This window comes from Coregonus clupeaformis, chromosome 30 (genome assembly GCF_020615455.1).
Source record: "Coregonus clupeaformis isolate EN_2021a chromosome 30, ASM2061545v1, whole genome shotgun sequence".
Taxonomy (NCBI): domain Eukaryota; kingdom Metazoa; phylum Chordata; class Actinopteri; order Salmoniformes; family Salmonidae; genus Coregonus; species Coregonus clupeaformis.
Genome location: NC_059221.1, coordinates 24,705,939 through 24,727,228, shown reverse-complemented (window position 1 = coordinate 24,727,228; position 21,290 = coordinate 24,705,939). Strand labels below are relative to the sequence as shown.

The window sequence follows — 21,290 nt, the reverse complement described above, 5'->3', positions numbered from 1 at the left end:
AGAGAGAGAAGGATTGACAGAGAGAGAGAGATATGAGAGAGAGAGATAGATGGGGGAGTGAGGCAGTGCAGAGCACAGTATGTATATGTTTCAGCAGGAGTATAATCCACTGTAACCACAGGTCCTGCCTGCACTACCAGCATCCTTTGCTGTAATACAAGTACACTCCCAAACCTCCTACACACCAGCTCTTTGCCCCAGAGAGTCCAACTCACAGGCATTCTCAAACTGGTGGAGAGAAGTGCTCGACTCTACACTGTCATTTTGCTTAATCCCATATCAATTGAATAATGAAAAAACACATCCAGTGATGGTGACACATTTTAGATGACAGTTTGAAGGCTAGGGGGAACTGACAAAGGCCCTGAGACAGGAAAACACTGAGACAGAGAGGAGTGAGTCAGTGAACACAGAGACAACAGGGAGGCATAGCCTACTTGTTCAAAACTAGCCATTTGTTTAGGCGTCTTCAGATGAAAATACAGTGGAGCTGAGTGATACTGCGCTGCACAAAAATAAAGAAGCATACTTTTGCCTATTACCAAATGTTTATCTTCTGTGTTTACTCTTTATAAACATGTTTCATTCCTTGGACAATGTTTTATCTCAGAGTTATTCTGAGAACGCTACAGAAAGGCCAGATTCTGGCAATCCTTAAAGGTGCACTGTCACTCACGGCACATTCCGTCGCTATGGCGTAATCCAGTGGACTTTCTGTGGGTTTGGAAGTGTCATACTGTAAAATAAAAAATTAATGTAATTATGTGGATTATATTATAACTATTGCCTCTTTTCACCAGAGTCAAACTACTGAGCATCCAGTCCTGCCAGGTCTTTAATTGAAACCAGCCTCTTCCCCTACAGACCTTTTGACACCGGTCCAAACCAACTCGCTTTCACCCCTTCATCCCTCTACTTCACTTCTGGCTCTAACCCTCTGCAGCTCAGAGCAATATGCGTCCAAAACCTGCCCTATTCATTCAATGCCAACACACCTAGTCACAAAGACCAGAGCTCCTGTTGGAATCTTAACCCTCCCTCTCCCATTCCCTTACACTCATTTCAAATCAAATCAAATCAAATCAAACAAAAAAAAGTGTTGAGAAAAAAAGAGCAGAAGTAAAATAAAGTGACAGTAGGGAGGCTATATATACAGTAAAATAAAGTGACAGTAGGGAGGCTATATATACAGGGGGGTACCGTTGCAGAGTCAATGTGCGGGGGCACCGGCTAGTTGAGGTAGTTGAGGTAATATGTACATGTGGGTAGAGTTAAAGTGACTATGCATAAATACTTAACAGAGTAGCAGCAGCGTAAAAAGGATGGGGTGGGGGGGCAGTGCAAATAGTCCGGGTAGCCATGATTAGCTGTTCAGGAGTCTTATGGCTTGGGGGTAGAAGCTGTTGAGAAGTCTTTTGGACCTAGACTTGGCACTCCGGTACCGCTTGCCACAGAATGTTATTTTTCTTTATTCATATATGGATTTCTTTCATTGATATCTGATCTGAAAGATAGCAAAGGTCTTACTGTAAAATGTATTTTGTCTGAATGTAATGAATGGTAATTTCAGTAAGAAAACAGATTTGGAAAGCAAGCCAGACAAAATTAAATGGGCCTATTTATATAATGAATATGAATTCAGAGGACATCAATTACTAAATATTAACGCATTAGACCTATAACTAAAAGCTTCAGTCATACAAAAGTTATACTTAAATCCGAACTGGTTCTCTAGCAAATTAGTAAGATTGTCTCACCCAATGTTGAAGAATGGCCTTTTTCCCTTTATTCACATTACAACCACTCACTTTCAGTTATTTGAAAAGGAGATAATCTCCCAAATATCACTATTTCTAAAACAAGCCATAGAAAGTTGGTTGCAATTTCTATTTAATCCTCCAGAAACGACAGAACAAATAATGCAACAAATATTGTGGCTAAACTCAAATATACTAATTGATAAAAAAGTAACTGAGTCAGGTTTGTAGGCCTCCTTGCTCGCACACACTTTTTCAGTTCTGCCCACAAATGTTCTATAGGATTGAGGTCAGGGCTTTGTGATGGCCACTCCAATACCTTGACTTTGTTGTCCTTAAGCCACAACTTTGGAAGTATGCTTGGAGTCATTGTCCATTAGAAAGACCCATTTGCGACCAAGCTTTAACTTCCTGACTGATGTCTTGAGATGTTGCTTCAATATATCCACATAATTTTCCTTCCTCATGATGCCATCTATTTTGTGAAGTGCACCAGTCCCTCCTGCAGCAAAGCACCCCCACAGCATGATGCTGCCACCCCCGTGCTTCACGGTTGGGATGGTTTTCTTCGGCATGCAAGACCCCCCTCCAAACATAACGATGGTCATTATGGCCAAACAGTTCTATTTTTGTTTCATCAGACCAGAGGACATTTCTCCAAAAAAGTAAGATCTTTGTCCCCATGTGCAGTTGCAAACCGTAGTCTGGCTTTTTTATGGCGGTTTTGGAGCAGTGGCTTCTTCCTTGCTGAGCGGCCTTTCAGGTTATGTCGATATAGGACTCGTTTTACTGTGGATATAGATACTTTTGTACCTGTTTCCTCCAGCATCTTTACAAGGTCCTTTGCTGTTGTTCTGGGATTGATTTGCACTTTTCGCACCAAAGTACGTTAATCTCTAGGAGACAGAACGCGTCTCCTTCCTGAGCGGTATGACGGCTGCATGGTCCCATGGTGTTTATACTTGAGTACTATTGTTTGTACAGATGAACGTGGTACCTTCAGGCTTTTGGAAATTGCTCCCAAGGATGAACCAGACTTGTGGAGGTCTGCAATTGTTTTCTGAGGTCTTGGCTGATTTCTTTTGATTTTCCCATGATGTCAGCAAAGAGGCACAGAGTTTGAAGGTAGGCCTTGAAATACATCCACGGGTACACCTCCAATTGACTCAAATGATGTCAATTAGCATATCAGAAGCTTCTAAAGCCATAACATCATTATGGCTGTTTAAAGGCACAGTCAACTTAGTGTATGTAAACTTCTGACCCACTGGAATTGTGATACAGTGAAATAATCTGTCTGTAAACAATTGTTGGAAAAATTACTTGTGTCATGCACAAAGTAGATGTCCTAACCGACTTGCCAAAACTATAGTTAACAAGACATTTGTGGAGTGGTTGAAAAACGAGATTTAATGACTCCAACCTAAGTGATTGTAAACTTCCGACTTCAACTGTATGTATGTATGTATGTGTGTATATATATATATATATATATATATATATATATATATATATATATATAGAAGAAAAATATAGAAGAAAAAAAACATATGGGGGATTGGAAGTGATGCAGACAATTACATTGATGGAAGTTACAATCTATCTGCAATATTAAAGCTGATCTACCCCATAAAAAAATAAAAAAATAAAAAAATAAACAGATGGGTAATGAAATCAGATGCAAGATATGGACCAATCAATACTTTTTTGCTCGTAAAAAGACTAAACAGATCAGGATCAATTCATAAGTTCCTATCCTAATATGTCTAGAGTTTCCACAATGGCCACAGGCTATGGTTGACTGGTTTAGTTTAGCTTGGTGATAACGGGAAACATTTGTGTCCTAGGAGGGCAGTTTTTACACCTTCTATGTATTCTACTCTCTGGAAACATTAACAAACTTCTGCCACATCCCATTCTAAATAGTTAAAAGATACAAAAAAACATAACTTGTGACATTTTAATGTAACACTATCCAGATACATACTGTATGTAGGATCTTAATGTGACCTATATCATCAGAGCAAAATAATCCTGTAGCAGCAGGATTGAAACGTTTAGTCAATAATGTTGCTTGATCGGTGGTAAGGCTATTAGCTGGCCAAAAGTATAGGCTACATAAAAAGTTAAATACTGTTAGTTTAACCATGTGTAAATCACGAAGCTCATCTGCATTTTGGTGCAGGAAAACACTCAGCAACAAAAGAGTGATCAAATTAAGACCCTACATATGAGGCTAATTTTGTTTATCTGATGTATTTTCACACAAAGCAAATACGTCCCACTCAGCATGACAGTTACTATAATTTGTAGAGGCTAATTTTGTTCTGATTCATTTTCATGACTATATAATAAGATAAGGTAAGGTTTCTGTTGATCCCCTAAGGGGAGATTTGATATCACCAGTAAATACATCAGACACACCAGCAAATAATCATGAAAATAGGTCAAAATATTTATCTGCTTTGGTGCATTTTAATGTTTGTGTTTGAACATGTGTGTGTGTGTCTACAGTGCCTTTGGAAAGTATTCAGAACCCTTGACTTTTTCCACATTTTGTTACGTTACAGCCTTATTATAAAATTGATTAAATAAAAAATGTTCCTCATCAATCTACACACAATACCCCATAATGAGAAAGCGAAAACAGGTTTTATATATATTTTTTAATAGAAATACCTTATTTACATAAGCATTCAGACCCTTTTTTTGAGGCTCGAAAATGTAGCACAGGTGCATCCTGTTTCCATTGATCATCCTTGAGATGTTTCTACAACTTGATTGGAGTCCACCTGTGGTAAATTCAATTGATCGGACATGATTTGGAAAGGCACACACCTGTCTATATAAGGTCCCACAGTTGACAGTGTATGTCAGAGCAAAACCAAGAACACAGTGGCCTCCATCATTCTTCAATGGAAGAAGTTTGGAACCACCAAGACTCTTCCTAGAGCTGGCCGACCGGCCAAACTGAGCAATCGGGGGAGAAGGGGCTTGGTCAAGGAGGTGACCAAGAACCTGATGGTCTCTCTGACAGAGCTCTAGAGTTCCTCTGTGGAGATGGGAGAACCTTCCAGAAGTACAACCATCTCTGCAGCTGTCACGATCGTTGAGAGACGGGTCAGACCAAGGTGCAGCGTGAAAAGCGTACATGTTTATTAACTCAATAAACATAAACAAAACAAGAAACAACGTAACGTGAAATCCTCAGGCTATACACATACAAGCCTAACACGGAACAAGATCCCACAACTAAGGTAGGCAAACAGGCTACTTAAGTATGATCCCCAATCAGCGACAACGAGCGACAGCTGTCTCTGATTGGGAATCACACCCGGCCAAACATAGATACACAACCTAGAACTGCAACATAGAAAATATAACATAGAAACTCACGCCCTTACCAAACCAATTAAAGACAACAGGCCTCTCACGGCCAGGGCGTGACAGTAGCACTCCACCAATCAGGCCTTTATGGTAGAGTGGCCAGACAGAAGCCACTCCTCAGTAAAAGGGACATGACAACCCGCTTGGAGTTTGCCAAAAGGCACCTTAAGACTCTCAGAACATGATAAACAGGATTCTCTGGTCTGATGAAACCAAGATTGAACTCTTTGGCCTGAATGCCAAGCGTCATATCTGGAGGAAACCTGGCACCATCCCTACAGTGAAGCATGGTGGTGGCAGCATCATGCTGTGGGGATGTTTTTCAGTGGCAGGGACTGGGAGACTAGTCAGGATCGAGGCAAAGATGAACGGAGCACAGTACAGAAAGGTCCTTGATGAAAACCTGCTCCAGAGTGCTCAGGACCTCAGACTGGGATGAAGGTTCACCTTCCAACAGGACAATGACCCTAAGCACACAGCCAAGACAACGCAGGAGTGGCTTCAGGACAAGTCTCTGAATGTCCTTGAGTGGCCCAGCCAGAGCCCGGACTTGAACCCGATCGAACATCTCTGGAGACCTGAAAATAACTGTGCAGCAACACTCCCCATCCAACCTAACAGAGCTTGAGAGGATCTGCAAAGAATGGGAGAAACTCCCCAAATAATAATAATATGCCATTTAGCAGACGCTTTTATCCAAAGCGACTTACATGACTTTTTACGTATGGGTGGTCCCAGGGATTGAACCCACTACCCTGGCGTTACAAGCGCCGTGCTCTACCAATTGAGCTACAGAGTGTGCCAAGTGTGCCAAGCTTGTAGCGTCATACCCAAGAAGACTTGAGTCTGTAAACGCTGCCCAAGGTGCTTCAACAAAGTACTGAGTAAAGGGTCTGAATACTTATGTAAATGTGATATTTCAGTTTTAATTTTTTATAAATTAGCAAAACTTTCGAAAAACCTGTTTTTGCTTTGTCATTATAGGGTATTGTGTGTAGATTGATGGGGGGAAAAAACAATTTAATCAATTTTAGAATAGGGCTGTAACCTAACAAATTGTGGAAAAAGTCAAGGGGTCTGAATACTTTCCGAAGGCACTGTGTGTCTGTCTGTCAGTGTGTGTGTGTGTGTGTTGACTGAAGCTGAGTGAGGGGTTGCTATGAGATAGCTGGAGGCTTGGGTTGAGAAGCCATGGTAGAGGTCATTAGATTGTCATTTCACATTAGCATCTGTTGAATGGGATTAGCCATCCAGCCGAGTTTAAACCCTTGACATCCCACATGCACTGCCAACTAGAAAATGGAGTGGGCATTAGCAACACCCCCTCAAGTGTCTATTTTCTTTCCTGCCTAAATCCAACACGCTCTCACTTGCTGATGCTCGTCCCAGCGTTGGGTCTCCATTGCTGGGTTAAAATAAATATGTTCTTATGGGCAACTTTCTATAGGAACATGACATAGGACCACACATTTTAAACCAGTAGCTATAATGTTAGATATTTAAGTGTATTGCTGACTTAATCTCCAGAGAGACTGCTCTGTGTTTTTCTTTCTGCAGACAGAGTATTAGCTTTGTATCTGCCAGATACCCAGATGTTCATTTCAGAGTGTAAGAAGTTGGGTTTCGATTGATTTCCGTGACTGAAACACAATAGCAGCACAGCCATAGAAGTCAGAGGTCAACCTTCAAAGCCGGTATTTCCAGCACAGAATGTTCAGCAAACTGCTTTCCAGTAAAGCACATTGTTTTTACTGTGATCACCAGAACATTTATTGTATATACATGTACACTGCAATGACTGTGGTAAGCAGGCCTAAAACAAAGATTTATTTAAAAGAACCTTGAAGAAATGGTTGTCTTTATTGTAAGTCCTTGTCACTATAAATTAGTAGACATCAAAGAAATCCCTGTGAAAACACATTTTACAATACCTGGTTCGTTAATATTGAAAAGCTCATTATCCCATGTTACTATAGTGCCCCCTGTTGATTGGTGCCATCGCACCACTTTGCGATATTCGGCTGTTCCCATAGGAGAACCATTTTTGGTTACAGGTAGAATCTTACAGGGTTCCTATGTGGAAAGGGTTCTACCTGGAACCAAAAATGGTTCTTCAAAGAGTCCTCCTATGGGGACAGCTGAAGAACCTTAGGTTAGTATCCAAAACCAATACTTGTCTCAGAATGGAAAGATGTTTAATAATAGTTTTTATTTTCCATCAGTAATATAAATCACTATCAATAAATTAGTGGTACAAAAGATCTGAAAAATATACAAACTCAAATGGGTTACAAAAGATAACTGTAGTTTTGTGATCACATAGATGTTCACAGCAAGTTAAAAAACCTCTATGAAAGTGCCCATTCCCATTGCTTCTAAAAACATGTAAAGTGTTGAATACACTTTTGCCAGGCCTGGTATCTGGCTGCTGTATCATCTCTCCACATGACTCCACTCTGCCGGGGGATCCCGGGGCCCTTTGGGTTTCTTAATGCGACAGTTGAACCCTGAGGGACAGTTGAGAAATGTGGTTGGGGTTAGTTGAAGACTCCTGCAAGTACATTAACAATATTACATTGGGTGGCTATAATATCATGGGATGGTAACAGTAAATGGCATTGGATAATAGTATCACAAACACGAGCAGCTATTCACCCATGCTACCAGGAGTACAGCTGTTGGTCATGTCTTTGATGGGATTTGAGACATATTCATAGTGATCTTCCGTCGAAGAATGATGCTCAGCTAGAAAAAAGCAAACAGTAAGAATCAGTAAAACATTTCCCACATAAACAGCTCAATATGGTTGTCAAGGAATTGTTACTGAAAAGAAACTGAAGAAACTGAACTCAAATTACTTTTAGCATTGATGTATTACTTAAAATGCCAGTGTACTCCCTCGTAATACACATTACACAATTTCACCAGTGTTTCACAGTACTGGACTGAGGTTACTAGATCTAAATTAGATTGCAATGCTCTTTTAAAAGACTGGATATTCTGTGCAGGGCATAATGACTAAAACAAAATCAGAGCTGGCCTCACATTGGTCTCCCTAAAATGCTCTCACCTGTGACCTGCTCATAGTCACTCTGCTCCTTCCCTGACGAGGCCTCAGCTAGCCTGTGATTGGCTGGTCTAGCTGTGTCATATAAGGGTGAGGCTGGAGGTGGATTGGCTGGAGGACACCTGCTCTTGGGCTTGACCGTGCTGTAGAGAGCAGTGGCAGGGCAGTTCGTGGTGCCCAGCTCTGCGTTGTCATAGTGATGGAGAGCGGCTGGAAGAGCCGAGGAAGAGGCTGGTGGCGGAAGCTGTTTGGACTTGTTGACCACAGCATAGGTGTCATCCATCTTCTGCTGGCGTGGTTGAGGCACTCTGGACTGCACACTAGAATTTCTAAAGAGGAGTAGACATCAACAATTCCACCAACAGTAAGAAGTAAAAAGTACAAATGTGGCCTTATCGTTTCTGCTCTAAGATGGCCATGACTTTATACATGTGACTGAATTTTCATGATCTAGTCTGTTTTCTTTCTGGGGCTTCTACAGTGGATTCTTACCATTAGTATATCGGTATAGATTATAGAATTAAGATTGATTAAGTATTTCAGTGCTACAATATCGATTTCCTACTGACTCTTTGACCATGTTTACAGAGAAATAGATAATTTTTTATTTAAGCCTGTGATACGAGCTGACGGGTTCTTGGTAACAGTTTAACATATTGGAGGGAGGAGAGAGGATGTGAAAGTGTTTAACAGCCCAGTGTGTCACTTCCTCTGCAGCATGATGAATGTTTAGTGGTACAGGAATGGTGAAATCCTTCTGTTCCATTAATCATGTTTCCCTAAAGTTCTGTCAAATTTAACTAAAACTAACTGGCTTAAAGTACATTTTACTTTAAGATCTTGAATGTGTACCACAACAATGTATTTGAATATACAGTACATTTCTCAATATTAAAGATACTATGCAGAAATCGCTCAGCCATTTCCTGGTTGCTAAAATTAGCCTAATTTCAGTTTATGTGACAAAACAAGCAAGTATAGTGTAGAGAATCATTGTACTATCGAAACCGCATGAAATGTATTTCCCATAAACAAAAATATTGTATTTTCAGCTGTTTGAAGCTGGTGTACAAAACCGAAAGTAAATGAGCAAACGAAACTTAAAAACGGGAAGCATAGAAATAGTGCACATAGAACAGCTTTATCGCTTCTTAGACTTGCTTTCAATGAGAATGACATATCTATAACTTAAACTTCTACAGTGAGGGAAAAAAGTATTTGATCCCCTGCTGATTTTGTAAGTTTGCCCACTGACAAAGACATGATCAGTCTATAATTTTAATGGTAGGTTTATTTGAACAGTGAGAGACAGAATCACAACAAAAAAAAACAGAAAAACGCATGTCAAAAATGTTATAAATTGATTTGCATTTTAATGAGGGAAATAAGTATTTGACCCCCTCTCAATCAGAAAGATCTCTGGCTCCCAGGTGTCTGTTATACAGGTAACGAGCTGAGAAAGGGAGTGCTCCTAATCTCAGCTTGTTACCTGTATAAAAGACACCTGTCCACAGAAGCAATCAATCAATCAGATTCCAAACTCTCCTCCATGGCCAAGACCAAAGAGCTCTCCAAGGATGTCAGGGACAAGATTGTAGACCTACACAAGGCTGGAATGGGCTACAAGACAATCGCCAAGCAGCTTGGTGAGAAGGTGACAACAGTTGGTGCGATTATTCGCAAATGGAAGAAACACAAAATAACTGTCAATCTCCCTCGGCCTGGGGCTCCATGCAAGATCTCACCTCGTGGAGTTGCAATGATCATGAGAACGGTGTGGAATCAGCCCAGAACTACACGGCAGGATCTTGTCAATGATCTCAAGGCAGCTGGGACCATAGTCACCAAGAAAACAATTGGTAACACACTACGCCGTAAAGGACTGAAATCCTGCAAATCCTGCAAGGTCCCCCTGCTCAAGAACGCACATATACAGGCCCGTCTGAAGTTTGCCAATGAACATCTGAATGATTCAGAGTAGAACTGGGTGAAAGTGTTGTGGTCAGATGAGACCAAAATCGAGCTCTTTGCCATCAACTCAACTCGCCGTGTTTGGAGGAGGAGGAATGCTGCCTATGACCCCAAGAACACCATCCCCACCGTCAAACATGGAGGTGGAAACATTATGCTTTGGGTGTGTTTTTCTGCTAAGGGGACAGGACAACTTCACAGCATCAAAGGGACGATGGACGGGGCCATGTACCTTCAAATCCTGGGTGAGAACCTCCTTCCCTCAGCCAGGGCATTGAAAATTGGTCGTGGATGGGTATTCCAGCATGACAATGACCCAAAACACACGGCCAAGGAAACAAAGGAGTGGCTCCAGAAGAAGCACTTTAAGGTCCTGGAGTGGCCTAGCCAGTCTCCAGACCTTAATCCCATAGAAAATCTGTGGAGGGAGCTGAAGGTTTGAGTTGCCAAATGTCATCCTCGAAACCTTAATGACTTGGAGAACATCTGCAAAGAGGAGTGGGACAAAATCCCTCCTGAGATGTGTGCAAACCTGGTGGCCAACTACAAGAAACGTCTGACCTCTGTGATTGCCAACAAGGGTTTTGCCACCATGTACTAAGTAATGTTTTGCAGAGGGGTCAAATACTTATTTCCCTCATTAAAATGCAAATCAATTTTTTTAAAATTGTACATGCATTTTTCTGGATTTTTTTTGTTTCATATTCTGTCTCTCACTGTTCAAATAAACCTACCATTAAAATTATAGACTGATCATGTCTTTGTCAGTGGGCAAACGTACAAAATCAGCAGGGGATCAAATACTTTTTTCCCTCACTGTATGTGAATTTGGTCGTTCGCCCAAAAGGTTACATATTGCAACTTTAATACTGTTTGCTTAATTGTCAAGGCAGGTGCATATCACATCTACTGTATTTTGTAATAATCTACTTAATCAATCAATCTTAATCAGTGAAAATATTAATACATTACTTAGTATTGATAAGCCTATATACACTAAAACTGCAAATACTGTTGTACAGCCAACTGAAATAGATGACAGTGGAATCACTTGTACAAAACAGGAAGCTCACTTCCTTCCCTAAGAGAGTCTTTCTCTCTCTCTCTCTCTCTCTCTCTCTCTCTCTCTCTCTCTCTCTCTCTCTCTCTCTCTCTCTCTCTCTCTCTCTCTCTCTCTCTCTCTCTCTCTCTCTCTCTCTCTCTCTCTCTCTCTCTCTCTCTCTCTCTCTCTCTCTCTCTCTCAACCTGAAAGTCAACCTCTCCACATTGTATCTGAGCACCTGACTGTGGTATATCATTATCTCAGGCTGCTTATTAAAGTCACAACTGTTGTTGTTATTGTGTGTATGTTGATGAACATCACACATCATACTGAACAAAGAAAGAATACTTGCTCCTACCTTTTTTCAAGTGGCTGAGCGATGGCTGATGTTATCGCTGGAGGGGTCTTCACAGACTCAACGTCATCATAGAGAGGTTGGTTACTCTATTAACAACAACATAGGCAGTTTAGGATCAGAGAGGTATAGGACTGTGTCTCTAAAGTTCAGGCTCTGTATGAAAATGTGTGAACAATCATCTTCTATGTGCCAATATTTGCATAGAGAGGAAGCATGATGGCTGGTGTCCTACGTAACAGTTTTTTTCTTTTCTTTTTACTCCACTCATCACATTGAAATATCAGACGGAAGTGTAATATGATCAGATTAAATGGATGACACAAGGAAAAGAAAGGAGGGTTTTTATAACAGATGGTGTCAGCTTTGCCTTGTACCTTTGGCTGCGTTTACACAGGCAGCCCATTTCTGATCTTTTGCCCAATTATTGGCAAAAGATCTGATCTAATGCGGCAAAAGATCTGAATTGGGCTGCCTGTGTAAACGCGGCATCTGACCGCATCACAGACATGCCAATAATCCCCATAATACTGCATGCCCTCTCATGTCTTATTGTTCTAGTAAAGCTCGCTTGAACATGAACGCTAGTATGGCATTTGTTGAATACTGTGTTGTATTTTGCCTTTAGAAAGGCTAACATCTGTCGGTTGGAGATAGCAATGACAAAAACCTGATACTGTATGGTTGAACAACAGCAGCAGTTTTCCTGCTGTTTCTGTCTTACCTTGGTGAGATTCTGGTAGTTGTTCTCAGGTGACCGTAAAGCCTTCTCAAACATGTAAGCCACGGCAGAAAACACAAACTGATACTGCTCCTGGGTGGAGAGATGGAAAAACAGATGATTGAAGCCAACATTTCCACAGGAGAGAATGACAGTATTTAATGCATGATATATAACACCTAGCAGTAAATAAACAACATTTCTCATATTTCATTCTGTCTGATAATAACATACCTTTGTCTGAACAGCTGATGGCCTCTGTCTCCTTAGTTCCACTACAATCTTCATGATATTGAAATCTTCTTTGATTTGCTGGTGTAGAAATATGAGAATGTATTAGTCAAGACACTCATATCCACATATATTTTTTAAAATCTTTTGCCGTTCTATTGTTTTTAGTTGCAGTCTACAAAGGTCTTGTAAAACCAATTCCCTAAATGATGCCATCAATTTAATGCAGTGAACATAAGTAATACCTTTGTCACAAGAAGATCATGGACATAATCCAGGGCACAAATCACCCCTGTTCTTCCACAACCAGCACTGAAAACACAAAACACAACCAAATACATGATATGGTCTGCTCCATTCAGTCTCTGATAGTACTAAAATATTACCAGAGAAGTTCACAACATGAACACAAGTCTGGATATGACATGGTAGACCCCATCAGGTCCTGAATATTTAACATGTCTCACTTGATCTAAATGGCATCATTAAAATGCATGGCGCTCAAGGAGTACATGTGGCCTTGTGATAAAACAACATTGAATGATATGCATTGATACATTTTAATGGCCATATGGATCATAATCTGTCTCTGAAAAGTGTCAATTTCATTTCAGAGCACAACAAGTCCACCGGGCAGACAGTAATCATAGGGCTGTGTTGTACGTCATGTAATGGGGACAAACAGACCTGCAGTGGATGAGAATTGGGCTAGTGTTGTTTCCCTGGGCTTTGCGAGCCATATCCATCATTCCTAAAATACCACCAGCTGTGTATGGAATGTCATGATCAGGCCAAGCTGTGTATTGGAATTGAGAGATAGTCCGTGTTTCCTAGACAAGCAGAAAACATGGTTTGCATATGACTTCACTGGCTCCCTCTCATTCAACTTCCTGGATCCCAACAAATAATGTGACTTCACTGGCTCCCTCTCATTCAACTTCCTGGATACCAACAAATAATGTGAGATTATCCAAAGAGGATAGTGGTTGTTAGAAAATAACACTGATTGTTTTCTACAATTTTTAAGAATTATTTGACTAGCGCTGCTGACAGAAAACAACACAAAATAATACCCTTTTCACAGTTGGACACTTACATTATGATATCTCACTGTCAGAGTCCGCATGACTACTTCCTCATTTGGTTTTGATTCCTCAAGCTGCAAAGACATGATAATATTTCAATAAAAATGTTCTAGTGTTTCCTTAAACAGGTCCCTGTGATTTCATTCAGACAACAACATGTGGGTCGATATGCCATGTTGTCCCGTGTAGCTCAGTTGGTAGAGCATGGCATTTGCAACGCCAGGGTTGTGGGTTTGTTTCCCACGGGGGACCAGTATGAAACAAAAAAAAATGTATGCACTCACTAACTGTAAGTCGCTCTGGATAAGAGCGTCTGCTAAATGACTAAAATGTAAAATGTAAATAACCAACTGAGTAAACGTAGTAAACAGGAACTGACACATCATCTGTGGAGGCTGTTGGGTAAAAAGGGAACTGTTCATGAATAGTCTCGGTTAACCAAGACTATAGAACATAGAACAACCCCACTGGGTACACACTGGTTGAATCAATGTTGTTTCCACATCATTTCAATGAAATGAAGCTGAACCAACGTGGACTATAAGTTATATTGACGTCTGTGCCCAGTGGGACAGCACTCTGTGCATGCTGGAACTTTGGTAACATTGTGGGAGGCAACCCATCTGTCTAGACAGACTACTTGATGAATAGTAATACAACTAAGCAGACAAATCTGCATCAACTGAAAGTTGTGTCAATGGTGCTAGAAAGTCTGTGGTCTGTGTATCTTCACAGTATACAATACAATTAAGGTACAGTGCCTTCGGAAAGTGTTTAGACTCCTTGACTTTTTCCAAATGTTGTTACGTTACAGCCTTATTCTCAAATTTATTAAATCATTTTTTTCCTTCATCAATCAACACACAATACCCCATAATGACAAAGCAACAGGCTTTTAGAAATGTTTGCTAATTTAGTAAAAACAAAAAACGGAAATATCAAATGTACATAAGTATTCAGACCCATTACTCAGTCCTTTGTTGAAGCACCTTTGACAGCGATTACATCATCGAGTCTTCTTGGGTATGACGCCTCAATCTTGGCACATCTGTATTTGGGAAGTTTCTACCATTCTTCTCTGCAGATCCTCTCAAGCTCTGTCAGGTTGGATGGGGAGCGTTGCTGCACAGCTATTTTCAGGTCTCTCCAGAGATGTTCGATCGGGTTCAAGTCCGGGCTCTGGCTGGGCCACTCAAGGACATTCAGAGACTTGTCCCGAAGCCACTCCTGCCTTGTCTTGGCTGTGTGCTTAAGGTTGTTGTCCTGTTGGAAGGTGAACCTTCACCCCAGTCTGAGGCTCTGGAGCAGGTTTTCATCAAGGATCTCTCTGTACTTTGCTCCGTTCATCTTTGCCTCGATCATGACTAGTCTCCCAGTCCCTGCCGCTGAAAAACATCCCCACAGCATGATGCTGCCACCACCATGCTTCACTGTAGGGATGGTGCCAGGTTTCCTCCAGACGTGATGCTTGGCATTCAGGCCAAATAGTTCAATCTTGGTTTCATCAGACCAGAGAATCTTGTTTCTCATGGTCTGAGAGTGTTTAGGTGCCGTTTGGCAAACTCCAAGAGGGCTGTCATGTCCCTTTTACTGAGGAGTGGCTTCCGTCTGGTCACTCTACCATAAAGGCCTGATTGGTGGAGTGCTGCAGAGATGGTTGTCCTGGAAGGTTCTCCCATCTCCACAGAGGAACTCTGGAGCTCTGTCAGAGTGACCATTGGGTTCTTGGTCACCTCCCTCACCAAGCCCCTTCTCCCCCGATTGCTCTGTTTGGCCGGTCGGCCAGCTCTAGGAAGAGTCTTGGTGGTTCCAAACTTCTTCCATTTAAGAATGATGGAGGCCACTGTGTTCTTGGGGACCTTCAATGCTGCAGACCTTTTTTGGTACCCTTCCCCAGATCTGTGCCTCGACCCAATCCTGTCTTGGAGCTCTATGGATAATTCCTTCGACCTCATGGCTTGGTTTTTGCTCTGACATGCACTGTCAACTGTGGGACCTTATATAGACAGGTGTCTGCCTTTCCAAATCATGTCCAATCAATTGAATTTACCACAGGTGGACTCCAATCAAGTTGTAGAAACATCTCAAGGATGATCAATAGAAACAGGAATGCACCTGAGCTCAACTTTGAGTCTCATTGCAAAGGGTCTGAATACTTATGTAAATAAGGTATTTCTGTTTGTATTTTTTAAATAAATTAGCAAACATTTCTAAAAACCTGTTTTCGCTTTGTCATTATGGGGTATTGTGTGTAGATTGCTAAGGACAGTTTTTCATTTAATCAATTTCAGAATAAGGCTGTAACATAACAAAATGTGGAAAAAGTCAAGGGGTCTGAATCCTTTCCGAAGGCACTGTATATTGACAAAAACTTACGTTTGAGACAATAAAGGGACCAAAGGGGGTTGTTTCTAGGACAGTTGTCCAATAGCGCTCACACTTTTTCTAAAGAAAAAAGACACCGAAACAAATACAATGTTATGAGTCAAGTGGACACAAGCATTAAAGTTTCTAAATCATACAGTACACTAATATGTTCACACTTCCACTTTAACTTGTTTTTATTCAGAGGTGATTAAAAGGGCATTTACCTTTCCCATTTCAATTTCTCTGCAAGCCATGATTATAACCTAAATAGGGATAGACAATAGAGGTAACATTAGATTTGGAGACAATTTTCCCATTCTTCATCTGTGAACTATTTTTTCCCCCCTTAAATGTTACATGTTACAATGACATGGTAACAGAGGTACTGTACAAGCTGTACTACATTGATAGGAAAGCTGAATACTATCTTCCTTACCTTTACATCATACTGCCAAATCATTTGCCAGAAGTCAACCAAAGTGTGGCTCAGAGGCCCTTGGGTCGCTATGTATTTTCTGGTCTCTGTTGCACCCTAGAGGACAAACCAGATATAGCAGAATATTCAGCTTCAGACTGAGCTGAATGATACGCAATAGGATTTACTGAATGAGAGAAAGCAATACTGTACTTTAATAAAGCTGGCGTTGATATAGTCAGAATCATTCTCATTCGTCAGTAGAGTTAGGGGCACACGGGTCTGGTCATCTATATAAAAATACATGAGTTTCTCATTTTCAATTAGAGTAAAAACCAATAACGTTCTTTAAGTATCCATCGTTGTGCTTACATGGTAAAATGTCTTTGTAACGATTCTTCTTTACATTGTGCTTCAGTGCCCCTGCTTCCGTCGTAAGGCCAAGATCTTTCTTGATGATGGAAGTCCGAGCACGGATTTTCTACAAACACAAAGAGACAGGGAAGCTGAGATGAGATTTGGAGCAACTTTCATGATTGTGAAACTGTAATTAAGTAGAACTAGATTGAGAGCAGAAACCTTGAATGAAGGAAGTCTCAGGTAGGGTCAAACTAAACCAATCTTTACACATTAGTAACCAGATAATAGCCATATTCCCTCATCCCTTTTGTCACAAAAAATATTTTCAAGACAAGTAGCATACAGAGATATTTAAGATGTTGCACAAGAAACATATAAGAAGTCCTTAGCTTAGTGCAAGAACTCACAATCAAACTTACGCAGGAGCTAATATAGCTGACAGTCGATGACACGCAACAGTAAGAATGTGGTTTGCTATTTATTTTGAGATGTACAGTTTCTGAGAAATGAAAGACCCCTGAGTGGAAATATACTTGTAGCCACCAGATATCAGAAAGGTTGTAGCAACCAGATGCCAGAAAGGTTGTAGCAACCAGATGCCAGAAAGGTTGTAGCAACCAGATGTCAGAAAGGTTGTAGCAACCAGATGCCAGAAAGGTTGTAGCAACCAGATGTCAGAAAGGTTGTAGCAACCAGATGTCAGAAAGGTTGTAGCAACCAGATGCCAGAAAGGTTGTAGCAACCAGATGTCAGAAAGGTTGTAGCAACCAGATGTCAGAAAGGTTGTAGCAACCAGATGCCAGAAAGGTTGTAGTAACCAGATGTCAGAAAGGTTGTAGTAACCAGATGCCAGAGTGGTTGTAGCAACCAGATGTCAGAAAGGTTGTAGCAACCAGATGCCAGAAAGACATAACTCTGTGGTGTCTGATTTTCGTCACAGATATCTGTGTTAGGCTACTGCACAGTGCCTTCAGAAAGTATTCACATCTCTTTACTTTTTCCACATTTTGTTGTGTTACAAAGTGGGATTAAAGTGGATTTAATTGTATTTTTTGTCAATGATCTACACAAAATAATCTGTAATGTTAAAGTGGAAGAAAACTAATTCATCTCCCAGTGTCTGTTGGAAAGCAGACTGAACCAGGTTTTCCTCTAGGATTTTGCCTGTGCTTATCTCCATTCGGTTTCTTTTTTATCCTGAAAAACTCCCCAGTTGTTAACGATTATAAGCATACCCTTAACATGATGCTTGAAAATATGGAGAGTGTTACTCAGTAATGTGTTGTATTGGATTTGCCCCAAACATAACACTTTGTAAGGGATGTAGCTCAGTTGGTAGAGCATGGTGTTTGCAACACCAGGGTTGTGGGTTCGATTCCCACGGGGTATGAAAAATAAAATAATGTATGCACTAACTGTAAGTCGCTCTGGATAAGAGCGTCTGCTAAATGACTAAAATGTAAAAATGTCAATGTATTCAGGACAAAAACGTAACTGTTCTGCCAAATGTTTTGCAATATTACTTTAGTGTTTTAGTGTTTTGCAACCCTGTGTATTACTTTAGTGTTTTGCAACCCTGTTCCTGGAGAGCTACCCTCCCGTAGATTTTCGCTCCACCCCTAGTTGAAACTAACCTGATTCAGTTTATCAACCAGCTAATTATTAGAATCAGGTGAGCTAGATTAGGGTTAAAGTGAAAACCTACAGGACGGTAGCTCTCCAGGAACAGGGTTGGAGAGCCGTGCTTTAGTGCCTTGTTGCAAACAGGATGCACGTTTTGGAATATTTGTATTCTGTACAAGCTTCCTTATTTTCACTCTGTAAATTAGGTTAGTATTGTGGAGTAACTATAATGTTGTTGATCCATCCTTAGTTTCTTCCTATCACAGCCATTAAACTCGACCCTGTTTTAAAATCACCACCGTGGTTAAATCCGAGTGGTTTACTTCCTCTCCGGCAACCGAGTTAGGAAGGACGCTTGTATCTTTGTAGTGACTGGGTGTATTGATATACCATCCAAAGTGTAATTCATAACTTCACCATGCTCAAAGGGATATTATTATTATGTATTTATTTTTTACCAATAGGTTCCCTTTGCGAGGCATTGGAAAACCTCCCTGGTCTTTGTGGTTGACTCTGTGTTTGAAATTCACTGCTCGACTAAGGGACCTTACAGATAATTGTATGTGTGGCGTCCAGAGATGAGGTAGTAATTCAAAAATCACGTTAAACACTATTATTGCACACAGAGTTATTATGTATACATTTTTACTCCTGAACTTATTTAGGCTTGCCATAACAAAGGGGTTGAATACTTATTGGCTCAAGCGATTTCAGCTTTTCAGTTTCAATTAATTTGTAAACATTTTGAAAAGCATAATTCCACTTTGACATTATAGGGTATTATGTTTAGGCCAGTGACAAAAAAAATCTAAATGTATAGGCCAGTGACAAAATAATCTATTTAAAATTCAGTCTTTAACACTACAAAATGTGTAAAAGTCAAGGGGTGTGAATACTTTCTGAAAGCACTGTATGTGATAATGTAACCAGTGTGAAATGGCTAGCTAGTTAGCGGTGCGCGCTAGTGGGAGTACAATCGATGGCTTTTGTTGAGCGACAGGTAACGATGCTCCGTGGGAGGCAGTTGTTGAGTTCAGTGTCGCTAATTCAAGTCCAGGTTCGGGCGAGGAGATGGACGTAAATAATACTGCTACAATATCACAGCTTTCTTCATGACCTAATATAGACATAAGTACTTTATTACATTACCACCATTTCTCACTTTGCACATTCTTAGTCTCTTGAATGAGGCTGCCTAAAAAATAGTTCACATGTATTACTATTTCAGTCATTACTGTCATTAATTCAACGAACAAACAGTAAACAGAATCATGTTTACTGATAAGAACCTAACACTGGCATCCCTCATAATAGAACACTGTCAATAAATAACCTTATGCAACAGCCTACTAGCTGCAACAAGGAAATGTTTCACATAGTGGCCTCATTGTTAATAAACAACTTACTTTGGAACTTTGGAAGCTAAATGAGGAAAAAAAGGAATAGCCTACCTATCTTGACACGTACAGAGGTTCAGATGTAAGAAGAACAATAGCCTACAGTAGTTTAACAAAATACTGTATAGTTCTGCAAATTTCGCTATTCAGTTCAGTGTAATGTCAAAACAAAACTAAATAAGCAAGGTTCACTTCTGTATGTGCCTTAAAGACAGAGGCCACTGATTTGAAAGAAGGTTTTTGTTAATTGCATTAAAGTTACAACATGCATTGAATTATACTATACAGAAAGCAAGCCAACATGATTAGCAGCTTTAACATACAAACAAACAATTCAGTAGCCTACGTTTCCTTTTTTTAAAATCATCATACCTCTCAGGTTTCCCACCCTTATCTACAAGTGAACCAGTGCATGATGTGCAACCTGTGATGTTGTGCATCATGCACAGTGTACACACAATCTTTTGACATTCTTCAACCAGTTATTTGCAATCAACTGATGAATACAATTGCAATGTAAAAGTCCCATGAAGTGCTGTGCACATGCCATAAATCATACATTTTTTCATCAGAAAATATTACCTGGTCTTATTGTCTTTCTATGGGAATTAATTATAAACTGAGAATATACAGGTATGGTGATTCTCACTTACACTATACTCGGATGAGATGATGCCCTCTGCTCTGCTGTCATCTGCCAAGGACATCTGACCTACGAACCTCGATAGGTGATCCATCCGTGCTGCGGCTAGGGATGTCAATTTAACTTTTTAAATGCAGGCAATGGGCGGCCACTATATAAATTCTAAACAAACGCAGAGCGCTTTGCCGCCTCCATCTCTAGTGCGATTATTAGCCTAGGTTCCGCGTGTACATCTTGGAACGTTCCTTATGTCACTGTGGTGCAGTCATTTCCGCATTGAAAGCTACTGGCTTATTTATTTGCGTCAAAACACAGGGGAGGAACTTTCACATAAACTCCAATACACTAGTACTACAACAGTTTGAAAAATGTATAGCTTATTTATTATTTGCCAACAAGAATATTCAAAGCATCTTCAAAAAGCATTTAACGCATTTTCAAAAGCTTTATTATACGTTAGTTATCCAGTTAAATAATGTTTTATTATAAAGTTATCAAGCAGGCTATCAATACACGAATCAAATGTAGACTAATATGGAGTCCTAAAACTTGCAGCCTGATAAGATTCTCGGGGATTTTGATTAGCCTGACACTTTCTAAAAATATATATCATATGTGGTTTATTACATTGTCCGTAGGAGTAGTAAACACATGTCAGTGATGAGGATCAGTGTATGAACTCAAAGCCTATTTTTGTTTTATTCCAGGGTGTGCTCGGCTAGTATTCTGAGCAGATGAAACCAACTTGCAAAACATTCACCGCCATAGTAAAAATGTACTGTCTGTATTAGATGGGCGTTTATTCTACTGCTATAGCCTACAATTCCTATTGGGGAAGGGCGGCATATCGATGCATGGTTTATTGAAAC

At 40.4% G+C, this 21,290-nt stretch overlaps 1 protein-coding gene across 1 annotated transcript; it reads right to left on the bottom strand.

Moving 5' to 3' along the window:
* Positions 1 to 6,985: 6,985 nt before the first annotated feature.
* On the bottom strand, positions 6,986 to 20,677 carry ptpn18 (protein tyrosine phosphatase non-receptor type 18). The gene is made up of 15 exons (XM_041857063.1): positions 20,432 to 20,677; positions 16,771 to 16,879; positions 16,612 to 16,688; positions 16,420 to 16,515; positions 16,208 to 16,246; positions 15,993 to 16,061; positions 13,628 to 13,690; positions 13,219 to 13,361; positions 12,777 to 12,843; positions 12,535 to 12,612; positions 12,304 to 12,393; positions 11,583 to 11,668; positions 8,215 to 8,540; positions 7,800 to 7,889; positions 6,986 to 7,651 (listed from the first exon to the last, which is right to left on the bottom strand). The coding sequence occupies exons 1-15, from the start codon at positions 20,513 to 20,515 to the stop codon at positions 7,578 to 7,580; spliced, it is 1,491 nt and encodes a 496-aa protein (XP_041712997.1). The 5' UTR covers positions 20,516 to 20,677; the 3' UTR covers positions 6,986 to 7,577.
* Positions 20,678 to 21,290: the final 613 nt, after the last annotated feature.

Excerpts from the sequence above, each read along its gene's own strand:
- ptpn18 (XM_041857063.1), bottom strand. The coding sequence starts at position 20,515 with ATGGATCACCTATCGAGGTTCGTAGGTCAGATGTCCTTGGCAGATGAC. Across the intron at positions 16,062-16,207 it reads GAGAAATTGAAATGGGAAAG|AAAAAGTGTGAGCGCTATTG; the intron begins GTAAATGCCCTT and ends TTTTTTCTTTAG. Across the intron at positions 13,691-15,992 it reads GTCCCTTTATTGTCTCAAAC|CTTGAGGAATCAAAACCAAA; the intron begins GTAAGTTTTTGT and ends ATGTCTTTGCAG.